The sequence below is a fragment of the Electrona antarctica genome (genome assembly GCF_951216825.1).
Source record: "Electrona antarctica genome assembly, chromosome: 6".
NCBI classification, from domain to species: domain Eukaryota; kingdom Metazoa; phylum Chordata; class Actinopteri; order Myctophiformes; family Myctophidae; genus Electrona; species Electrona antarctica.
The window spans coordinates 28,430,585-28,443,340 of record NC_136811.1 but is presented as its reverse complement, the minus strand read 5'-3'; the positions used below and the strand labels follow the sequence as shown (position 1 = coordinate 28,443,340).

At 40.5% G+C, this 12,756-nt stretch overlaps 1 protein-coding gene across 1 annotated transcript in view; it reads left to right on the top strand.

The window, feature by feature from the left end:
* Nucleotides 1-12,756, top strand: part of col14a1a (collagen, type XIV, alpha 1a) — a gene marked incomplete at its 3' end in the record, with an annotated part of 214,852 nt that overhangs the window by 78,508 nt on the left and 123,588 nt on the right. The window contains exons 13-18 of the mRNA XM_079503710.1: nt 430-559; nt 3,376-3,515; nt 3,728-3,854; nt 4,757-4,896; nt 11,244-11,376; nt 11,711-11,746. Coding sequence (XP_079359836.1) covers nt 430-559; nt 3,376-3,515; nt 3,728-3,854; nt 4,757-4,896; nt 11,244-11,376; nt 11,711-11,746 — 706 coding nt within the window. The remainder of the gene's footprint in view (nt 1-429; nt 560-3,375; nt 3,516-3,727; nt 3,855-4,756; nt 4,897-11,243; nt 11,377-11,710; nt 11,747-12,756) is intronic.

Here is a 12,756-nt window from a genome sequence, read left to right as displayed (position 1 = left end):
AGTGTGCACCCACAGCACACAAAATGAGGTGGAAACCAAGCTGCATTTTTAAGTCATCAGAGACACATACAGTACTTCCCACAGATTACAAACCCCCCAAAAGAGTTTGAAAACGAATAACAAAAAACTCATATCTGCTCAGTAAAGTGCAGCAATGTTCAAACATAGCAGCGAAAAAAAAATCTGTGTTTTAAACTTCATTTGACCTACTACATTTGATTGCTATGTCACACTTTTGAAATGTAAATGTATGTTTCCTATGTCAATAAAGCCCATATGAATTGAATTGAGATGGCTAGATACTATAGTGTGTGTGTGTGTGTGTGTGTGTGTGTGTGTGTGTGTGTGTGTGTGTGTGTGTGTGTGTGTGTGTGTGTGTGTGTGTGTGTGTGTGTGTGCGCGTGTGCGTGTGCGTGTGCGTGTGCGTAGGTGAAGGTATCAGACACAACAACAGAATTGGAGCTGGATGGGCTAATCCCTGACACAGAGTACACTGTCACTGTCTATGCTATGTTTGGAGAGGAGCCCAGTGATCCTGTCACAACCCAGGAAACTACATGTAAGTTGCACACAGACAGACAGAAAGACAGACAGACAGACAGACAGACAGACAGACTGACTGACTGACTGACTGACTGACTGACTGACTGACTGACTGACTGACAGACAGACAGACAGACAGACAGACAGACAGACAGACAGACAGACAGACAGACAGACAGACAGACAGACAGACAGACAGACAGACAGACAGACAGACAGACAGACAGACAGACAGACAGACAGACAGACAGACAGACAGACAGACAGACAGACAGACAGACAGACAGACAGACAGACAGACAGACAGACAGACAGACGCACGCACATTGGGCCCTATTAAGCAAGACGAAAAACCCATGCGGTAATACAGATTTCGCCCTCGCTCTGCGCCTTTTCGTATTATGGAAGCCGTGGTGAGCGCTCACTCATATGGAATACCACGTTCCTGCATAATTTAGCATTGGGGGAGTGTCCATATGTTAATTATTTTCGCTTTGCGCTATTTGCTATTACGCCCCTTGACCTAAAAACACTCAGCGCATACCGATTCCGCCTGGGTCTGACCACGTCTTAAAAGCAAAAAGCACTGTTTGATTTTACACTTGAGCGGCTCTGGAGTGCTGCTGGAGTGTTGCCATGTCTGTTTGCTGTTTATTATAAGCGGCTTCTTTTTCTGCAAAGTTGCTTGTAAATATTGGTAGTTGTGGTTGCTTTTCTTGTTTCTAAAGTGCTTATTTGGGCTTTTCTCCTAATGTTGTTTAAACCAGTGATCCTCACACAGCGACATTCCCATGTCAAGGACCCCCAGATGAATGCATTTGCCCAACTAAGCCAGTGACCCCCATGACAGATTTGTGTTTTTAAATGTTTCAATAACATTTTTCAAAAATATTCTTATTGTCACTTTTTTCAAAGATTACTTTTGAAAATAGCAGATCTACCAGCTCACAATGCATCACATTCATTCATTAAAACAATGAACTCTGACTGCAGGGGGATATATATTTATAATGATCATTATAACAATGTGCAAGAAAATATGTAAAAAGAAGGAAGAACTTTATATTTGTGGACAATCAAAATATGCTGGAAATTTTAATGTGGTGTCATTAAAAGGAATCTTGATATGGCAGACTCACTATCTAGAAAATAAAAACATGGCACTTCATTTAAAATAGGTTGTAGACCCCTGTTATATGCGATTCTTTTGGGAGTATGTTTTCTAGATAGTGAGTGGCAGCGGTGGCCGAACGGATAGCGGCGCGGTCTAGATACCGGAAGGTTCCCAGTTCGAACCAGCCGTCCGACACGTTAAAATTACCACCGCTGAAATGCCCTTGAACAAGGCATCAACCACTACGATGAAATGTGTTCTATGAGCAGGGCCTGGCTGGAAACAAGTTCTTGAGCTTAGCCCAGATACCCTGGGTAAATATAGATTTCATTTCATTTCATTTCATTTCATTTCATTTCATTTCATAGACCTATTTACTTGTTTCTATGAGACATGGCAACAGCGAGCTTTCTGGCTTTCTCGTTGAGATTATAAAGGGTCATATATCGCTCATTTCTAAACCTTTTTTAAAAATTAAAACATCTCCATAATCACTGGGAAGTTTGCTTTCATACGCTGTATCACACCCGACTCAATTCTTCTTCAATAAAATGCTACGAGCGAAGACCATAACATTGGGGCCGCAGCAATACGCATGGCGCACGTATGGCATTTCAACTCATTCCTTCGTCGTGACTCGAATGAAATAAAATAAAATAAACGTTATTTTACTGGTGTTTTTCAATAGAAACAAATAAAGAGCGTGTGTGCAACAGTCAGTGCATATACGTGCATGCACTATAGGCTATATTTCCTCCTTGTCGGGATGGTGAGCTGAGCTCTTCACAGCCCGTTTGTCTTTCATATTATTCTTATAATATTTGATATTATAAACACTCATGGTTCTCTCATTTCTCAGCCGTTTTTTAAAATGTAAAAATCCCCACATTCCTTAGGAATCTTGCTTTCATTCGCTGTATGGTATATGGTTCTATTTTTATCGAATTAAACAATATCAAACGAACTTGTATGTTCGGGGGTTAGACGATTCTGGGAACATTACGCATGGATTGCCAATTTGCCAGCCAATGCTGCGTATCTACTCGCAGTTCCATTCCGATCTGAAAGGTATAGGTAGGTGCCATTTCAAAGGCTTAGTTATTCATTTATGAATCAAATCAACTAGAATAAAGATTTTTACAGCTGTTTTTCATGCTTAGAACAGAAACAAATGAAGTGATGATGTGCGTATATCTCCCTCCCTTAGCATATGGCTGCGCCGCTGTAATGACTTTCCAATGAACACTGCAAGTTACTTAACAAAATAGAGACATAGGCCTACAAGCTATGCACATCATGGCTGTGACAGCTTGTGGATCTGTTCTTTTGAGGCATAAAGGTGACAGCATGCAGTGCAATAGGAATAATTAACCCAAATGTGACAAAGTCATGTCATGTCTATGGTGCCAGTCTGCAGAAATGTACCACTTGCCGAAAAGGGCGCATTCCATGAGGACATCAGCTGGTGTCGTAAAGAGAATAGTACGGACATGTTCATTGGGTAAGCCTCAAAACTCCCTGAAACACTCCCATGACTAATTCAAGGCCGTTTTGCTCACACCACGGGGTGTCGAAAGCGCTTCTTACCTGGCCCATAATTGTAATATGACATTGCACACGCCCCCACGTCTTAAAAACTGTAAAATTATATGTAATTAGATTCCACTTGCTTAATAGGGCCCATTATATCATATTGCACTCTCTCTCTCTCTCTCCAGTACCACTGAGTCCTCCCAGGAACCTGCAGTTCTCTGACATCACCCATAACTCCGCCCATATCAGTTGGGACCCCGCCCTGAGAGGGATTAAAGGTTACCGCATCATGTGGGTCAAAACAGATGGACTGCTCACTGAGGAAGTATGTGAAAACGTCTCTAATCTAGAACATTATTTCCTTTTTATATACTTTAACAAGAAGATGCAAGGACACTCATAAAGTGGACACACATAAAATCAAATCAAATGTACTTGTAGAGCACATTTAAATAATATTAAAACAATATTAAGCAAAGTGCTGTATGATGCGTGTGTGCGTGCGTGCGTGCGTGCGTGCGTGCGTGCGTCCTGTAGGTGGAAGTGGGTCCAGTGACTTCCTATGACCTCAACGATTTGACGTCGCTGATGGAATACTCGGTAGCCATCTCTGCACTGTACGATGAGGGACAGTCCGAACCACTTACCGATGGTTTCACCACCAGTAAGTGTGGCTTTAAATGTAATGTTGTAATGGAAATATTAATTCACACGTGCAACCTCGACAAACAGAGAGCTGGTCACAGCTTGTGTGCTTCATTCTTTGCTGTTTTTTGTTTGTTTTGTTTTAGTCTTCATATCTAAACATTACTCCTTAGAGCATTTCATGTATCCATAACCATGTCCATGGAAGATGATATTCTGTACTTTGCATCAGAAAGTGTCCTTTGTCTCACTACCATTAAAGGGCCAGTCATTCCTCTCTCATCTGCTAAACGATGTTGAGTTTTATTACCTCCACTAGTTCCTTAACTGTTCTGGCTGTCGGCCAGACTCATTTACACCTCGGCCTAACAGCCCAGTCACATTAAAAAGTCCTTCTTCTGTCCTCCACTATTCCATCATGCTAACAGTTATTGATTAGTTGAAATATCCCTTTAAGCAACGAACACTTCTTCTCTACAGCTGAGTCAGCTGAAAGAAATGTATTGCTGTCAAGCATCTATTAAAAACTATTCACATCCTTAGGCTATTTCAATGTTAATTTACTTCCTGCCAAACCTGGTTCAATGAACCAGGTGCATGATGAATTTATACCATGAGGTCAGCCCTGCTAACCCAATAGAGCAATGTGAACCGAGCCTTTTTAGTAGGCTTGGTACCGTTTTTATGTATAGGGAAGTGTCGACAGGGCTAATTGAAGCAGCAGCCTGAGAAATCTTAACGCCCTTCCTCTCTCTCTCTCTCTACAATGGAAACAAGACCCCAGGACTTTTTTTGTGTTATCATTTTAGCTTTAATGACTTACTGTCCCACGTGCTGTACATTTCTGACTAATAAAGTATTTAAAGTATTCAATCAATCAATCAATCAATCAATCAATCAATCAATCTCCCACTGTTTCAGCTCCAGTGCCCGGCCCTCTAAACATGCGTTCAAGTGACATCACTACAGACAGCTTCCGGGTCAGCTGGGATCACTCAGCCAATGATATTGTCCTCTACAAACTCTCCTGGGCACCATTTTCAGGAGGTGCTACTAAGGAGGTTGGTACTAATAGGAAACGTAGCTTTATACACTGTTGTGATGGGGCCAGTGGGTCTTGTGGTGCAATATAAGAGTAGCAGGTACAAAGTACGGTAACATCTTACGATGCTATGCTATGCTATGCTAGCAGTGTTTTTGGAACCTCAACGACAGTAGGCTACAACTGTAATTTGTCTGCAGACAATATCAGCATCATGAAATATAAGATAACTGTGGAAAAACCTTTTGGTCTTAACTCTATCTCTACCGCTAGCTGTTAGCATAAACTCCAGCTCCAGGGGCCAGCATACACATTCACTTTAAGAAAACGGAGTTTGCCCGCCCCCCCACACACTCTCGTTACACACACCACTGCAGCATTGGAACAAGCACACACTCCTTCCTTACCTCTCGTCAGAAGCGTTTACATGGTGCCAGCAAAGGCACAAATTAAATCCGAAATGTGGATGGCAGAAAATCCACCAAGGACAGCGATCCTAGAATCTGAGTTATGACAGTTTGAAAATCCTCCCTTCCACTGCTTTGCACTGTGAATATATTTCACACACATTTCCTCCCCCAATTTAGCCGTTATGCCAATTAATTCCTCCCCACACACCAATGTGTGTTGTCACTGCTTTTGTACTCTACTGGCTAACCTGAGAGGAGCCTTCACCAGGAGGACGTAGCACCTCCGTCCTCCTCCCACCCAACACTACCTGCTGACAGGTGCTGCTCCAGCCTGTAGGAATACATTGATAACTAACAACAAAACAAGCTTGACAAGTGCTTGCTATAGGATGCCAGCTCTTTTTTTGGTTGTTGCTGCCAAATTAGTATTTAATGGGAAATATGAACATTTCCCAATGGGGTGGGAAACGTTAGCATTTAAGAGAAAGCACAGCATAGCAGAATGCTCGCAACAATTAAACAAACGTCTCAAGGTGAATGCAACATTTCCCAATGAATGTTAATATTACCCAACAGACTGAGAAACACTCACATACAGACAAGCAGTGTTGGAAAGTACTTTTACTCTTTTGCAAACCAGATCTTATTTTAATGATGTTTGGGAGATAAGAAACACTTTTCTGGGGTTTTTTATGTGGGTAATTTGTGTTTTTAGATATTTCAGTATTTCAAGGTGTCCATAGGCTCCATGATGTCATGGACACTGGGCTCACTTCCTTCCTGGACTACAATTCCCATAATGATTTGGTGCACTGCTAGTCCTAGATAGGGGGCTGTCTTCTATTTTCAAAATATTTTTTATACATCTGAAAACTTGAAATGGGACATTCTGCATAATGAGTACTTTTACTTTTGGTACTTTAACTACATTTCGAGGCCAATACTTTTGTACTTTTACTCAAGTACATTTTTACTTCTGGACTACTTTTACTTGAGTAACATTTGAGTACTTTTTCCTCCACTGCAGTCATGCTGCCCTCTCGTTAACGATCACTTGTGTTTTCACAGAAAGTACTTATAACTGTTTGACTTGTTCCCAATCATGTTTAAATCAATTTTACGGAGGGAGGTAGTCTCACCGTTGCCAGACATTACATACAGTACATACTTGACCTCCATCACTGGAATTGGTGATGTAAGACTGTGGGTCTAACCAAGTGAGAATATGGGGAGGGCTTGTTTGGTTTCACTCAATGTTCTGCGTACATGCATTTTCAAAACAGATAATAACCTAGTCTGTCCACCACTGCTTGCCACCTCCATTGATAACTCTCAGACAATGTGGTCCTGTAGTAGTCTTCTAAATGGTAAATGGTGCATTTATATAGCGCCTTTATCCAAGGCGCTTTACATAGATGCATTACATTCACCCATTCACACACACATTCATACACCGATTGCGGCGGAAGCCATGCAAGGTACCAACCAGCACATCGGGAGCAATTTGGGGTTCAGTGTCTTGCCCAAGGACACTTCGACATGTAGCCAGGAGGAGCCGGGATTCGAACCGCCGACCCATGGATCATTGGACGACCTGCTCTACCTCTTGAGCCACAGTCGCCCACACAAGGCCATTAGCGCGGGCACTCCTCGACATGCGGCTCGCTCGGTCACGCATCACGAAACCCCAAGGCCTTGCTTTAATTGCTTTCAAGTGATGTAAAACCATTCTTTATTCAGTTGAGAGGGAAACAATACATCCCAACCACCACAGGGCATTCTGACAGACTGCTCTCTGGTGGGTGTCTGGTTTCGCCACCTTTCCCTGTCAGCTTGGTAAATGTTAACATTATCATTTTGGCGTGGCATTTACTGTTACATATAATTAAATAAGAAAGATTTAGAATAAAGAGGTGCATGTGTTTTATATATGGAGACCCACAGTATGAGACCTATGAGATTATGCGGACAAACTATGTGTGTTATAAATAACATACAGACGTATACGTCCCTTAGGTAATATTGGGTTAAATGATAGCTGTTCAATGCCTGGCATGAATGAACATAAATAAAGGGTATATAAAGCTGGAAAGTAATCAGGATTCTTATAACCTAGAGCTGGGTTTTAGAGTCAGCCGGGAGGCACTGATATAGCCCTGGAGTCTCACTCTTTCTCTTTCTCTGTGTGTGTGTGTGTGTGTGTGTGTGTGTGTGTGTGTGTGTGTGTGTGTGTGTGTGTGTGTGTGTGTGTGTGTGTGTGTGTGTGTGTGTGTGTGTGTGTGTGTGTGCGCGCGCGCGCGTAAGTCACGCACGCACGCACGCACGCACACACGCACACAGACATCCATCATTCCACACACTCCACTCAATACTGAACTCTACCTGATAGCTAAACTAAACTAAACTAAACTAAACTAAACTAAACTAAACTAAAACAAAATAAAACTAAACTATTTTCATATCTACTCTATGTATATATAGAAATATCTATATCTATCTGTGATGTTTTGGTTGTGGATGTGTACAGGCCAGGGAATGCGCTCTTCTTGAAGGAGGTGTTCCTCAAGCCTTCTCAAAATAATTGTTTGCTGACGTCTTTCTTTATTCAGTTGCACAGTGCTTAGAATGTTAAAGATGGAGTGCCACAATTTTTGTATTTTTCCAGTTTTTCATGTGTCTAACTGTCTATGAGGTGACAGTACTTCATTAGATTCGTTTTTAAGTGCAATGGTGTATTCACTTTGTATTTAGGGTTTCTTCCTGGAGGCTGAACCCTTGACAGTCAAACGGGCCAATGAAATAAACAGTAATATAGTGACATCACACTATCAGCCCCTCCCCTAACCCCTCCCCCTTTATCATACAACTACAGCTGTGGGTGCGGCTTCAGTTCAGGTGGATCACCACCCATCACCACCCACCAGGCAAACCAGGCATACTTAATGAACTGGTGGGCGTGTCCACATAAAAGCATGATTTTAACAAATACTGTACACTTTTTGGAAAAAAAGTTCTTCCTCCTTATATTATAATAATACCTGATGATCATGTTTTAGGGTGGAAAAAAATCGTGGCACTCCATCTTTAACAGAGGCAATCTTTTCACTAAACAAAAAAAAGAAGGAAAGGGTGAGGAATCTTTTTTCACAAAAGTTATTTGACTGCAGAACAATCCGTGGTACAAATTAAGGTGTCGCTTGCTGAAAATCATATTTTTACGGCAAGCGGCGCCATCGTACGTTGGAGTATAACTTAAAGGAGAATTTCAGATTAACCATTTTCTTACCTTAATCTGATGTTATTATATCCAGTCAGTGTTAGAGGTGAAAAATGACATAACAACATTCCGCAGCGATGAGCAATGAGGGTCTTAGGCTCATTCGGCTTTTTTCCCGAAGTCCATTTGAGACAAACCACTGTGGTCAATATATGAAAGACAGATGTGTAGAAAAAAATATATATTTCGAGCAATCAAAATAAGCGATTTAACGTAAGACCCAGTGTGTTGAGGTGCCCTTGAGCAAGGCATTGAACCCCAACCATGAAATGTTCTATGAGCAGGGCGTGGCTGTAAACAAGCATCTCAAGTCCACTTACCCTGGGTAAACAAAGAACTTTGCTTTGCTTTTCTTTGTGCACGGTCGGAGCTGTGGGTGCGCTCTGTATGTTGTTATGTCATTTTTCACCTGTACCACTCGTTATTGGATATAATGACATCAGATTAAGGTGAGAAAATGGTACAGTATGTCTGGAAGAGGGCAGCCTTCTGGTGAAAAGCACCTTCCTGTAGCTCAAATATTCTCACCGCAGCAAAATCCTGAGTGTTAATTTAACTCATCAGATCCTCATTTTGTATGGATATGAACTGCTCTATAGACCCATGTGTTTTGTATGGATATGAACTGCTCTATAGACCCATGTGTTTTGTATGGATATGAACTGCTATAGACCCATGTGTTTTGTATGGATATGAACTGCTATAGACCCATGTGTTTTGTATGGATATGAACTGCTATAGACCCATGTGTTTTGCATGGATATGAACTGCTATAGACCCATGTGTTTTGTATGGATATGAACTGCTATAGACCCATGTGTTTTGTATGGATATGAACTGCTATAGACCCATGTGTTTTGTATGGATATGAACTGCTATAGACCCATGTGTTTTGTATGGATATGAACTGCTATAGACCCATGTGTTTTGTATGGATATGAACTGCTATAGACCCATGTGTTTTGTATGGATATGAACTGCTCTATAGACCCATGTGTTTTGTATGGATATGAACTGCTCTATAGACCCATGTGTTTTGTATGGATATGAACTGCTATAGACCCATGTGTTTTGTATGGATATGAACTGCTCTATAGACCCATGTGTTTTGTATGGATATGAACTGCTATAGACCCATGTGTTTTGTATGGATATGAACTGCTATAGACCCATGTTTTTTTATATGAACTGCTATAGACCCATGTGTTTTGTATGGATATGAACTGCTATAGACCCATGTGTTTTGATATGAACTGCTATAGACCCATGTGTTTTGATATGAACTGCTATAGACCCATGTGTTTTGATATGAACTGCTATAGACCCATGTGTTTTGATATGAACTGCTATAGACCCATGTGTTTTGTATGGATATGAACTGCTCTATAGACCCATGTGTTTTGTATGGATATGAACTGCTATAGACCCATGTGTTTTGTATGGATATGAACTGCTATAGACCCATGTTTTTTTATATGAACTGCTATAGACCCATGTGTTTTGTATGGATATGAACTGCTATAGACCCATGTGTTTTGATATGAACTGCTATAGACCCATGTGTTTTGATATGAACTGCTATAGACCCATGTGTTTTGATATGAACTGCTATAGACCCATGTGATTTGTATGGATATGAACTGCTATAGACCCATGTGTTTTGATATGAACTGCTATAGACCCATGTGTTTTGATATGAACTGCTATAGACCCATGTGTTTTGTATGGATATGAACTGCTATAGACCCATGTGTTTTGTATGGATATGAACTGCTCTATAGACCCATGTGTTTTGTATGGATATGAACTGCTATAGACCCATGTGTTTTGTATGGATATGAACTGCTATAGACCCATGTGTTTTGTATGGATATGAACTGCTATAGACCCATGTGTTTTGTATGGATATGAACTGCTATAGACCCATGTGTTTTGTATGGATATGAACTGCTATAGACCCATGTGTTTTGATATAAACTGCTATAGACCCATGTGTTTTGATATGAACTGCTATAGACCCATGTGATTTGTATGGATATGAACTGCTATAGACCCATGTGTTTTGATATGAACTGCTATAGACCCATGTGTTTTGATATGAACTGCTATAGACCCATGTGTTTTGTATGGATATGAACTGCTATAGACCCATGTGTTTTGTATGGATATGAACTGCTATAGACCCATGTGTTTTGTATGGATATGAACTGCTATAGACCCATGTGTTTTGTATGGATATGAACTGCTATAGACCCATGTGTTTTGATATGAACTGCTATAGACCCATGTTTTTTGATATGAACTGCTATAGACCCATGTGATTTGTCCAACTGTCCTCAATTTACTCAACTACTACCTGCTGTTTCACTATACAGAGTCATGCTCAGTTAAGTGCATACATTGTAAATGTCAGGATCTTCCTGCAGTTATTTGGTTTTTGGCCATATATCTGCACATCTTTGAGAGGCTGTTATTGGGACAATGGGGAAACCGTATTATTAGTCACATTTAATAGTCTTCATTTATTGTTTGTTTGATTTTTTTGTATTGACCGCTCATGCATCAGTGGAAAAAAGTCAGACAGCGTTTACTTTTACTCCTTTTCCCCCTTCTTTTCTTCTGGAGATACAACATGTTCATATGAGGACACTAATACTTGTATGTTTGCCACTTTCCTAGGTGGTTCTGAGTGGAACTGAGGATAGCTACATCCTGATGGGTCTCAGTCCTTCAACCGAGTATGAAGCCATGCTCACGGCCATATTCAAAGACGAGTCAGAGAGCGACACAATCTCTGTTATGGAGACCACATGTAAGAATTTGTAGAGAGATAGCTATGCTTTTAAGTTATAAATTGCACTAAAATACTTAATGACACCCTCGCAGTTCATAAACACAAATAAATAATAGTAATTTAATATTCCAGATGACCAGATCACATTACAGGTAATTTAGTGCCTCAATAAGAGCCTGATCTATTGACAGAATGTATTAGGATCATAGAATTAGCATTTCCAAATTCCAAGCTTAGTGTGTTAGATCCGTAGTATTGATTTGTTTATCCAGGCTTATCTCAATGGGAGAAAATCTGCTTTCCTGTCTGATAGTCTCATCTAATTATGTGATCTGTTTTCCCCTCCATGCAGTGTCCAGGACAACAACAATTCCTACAACTACACCAGGTAATGTGTTTTAAAGTAAGGGATAATAAGTACTAGAAACCTGCTTACTACACAACTCTCTATGGACAAAAAACAAATTTTGACATGACATATTGATTTGAAAAGAATTTTGCAAACAAGCTTATGCAAAACAGTCCATTCGATTCTACAATTAGAACTGCATCCATAAACAGAGACAGAACAACAGTCATGTTATGCAGAAATAACAGAATTTACTTAATTGACCAGAATCAAATATTTAAAAGCCATGTAATAAGTGCTTTCAGAGATGCACATACTAAATGTCAAGTTAGTACAGGATGTAATTGTTGTCTTCACACAATCTACCAGCTATAAATACTTCTGATTGGGTTGCTGAGAGAACCCATCCATGTACTGTTTCAGGCCAGAGCATCTGTCCAGAGAAGAGTTTTGAAACATGAAGCTAGCGTTTTTGCCAAAGTGTCTTGGTGTTGACAGCAACAGCTGTAACAAGTTAAATAGAGCTTTGGCTAATGTTGCTTACTTAGTTCCAGTAAGTGAAAGGGGAATTATTGGAGACTTAAAATAACCTTGTCATCACTCCTACTTTAAGTATGATAGGCACCAGTTTAAACTACTGTACTAGCGTACTGTCTATCTTCACTGTTTATGAAAATTGACAACAACAAAATAAATGTTCTGAGGCAATGAAGATGGCACCCCACTCTACCTTGAAAAACAAAAGAAAAGAAAAGAACAAGAAGTGTGGTAAACTCTGTTTGTAGAATGATATTTACCCAGCTGGCTTTACCCAGAAGCCCTAGTTCTAACTTCATCATTGCAGTGGTGACCCCATCTGGATTGTATTTACTCTTGGGAGAGAGTTACAGGCTACAGCTAATCGAGTCAGAGCAGTTTAGAAACTCCACTGACAGCTCTAAAAGCTTTAAAAGTCACATGTCCCCTGATACTTGAAGCTTCACGCACAACAGCAGAAACTTAAAACAGTGTGTCTATTTCTATTGAATGAGCTGGTCCTCAACAAGATA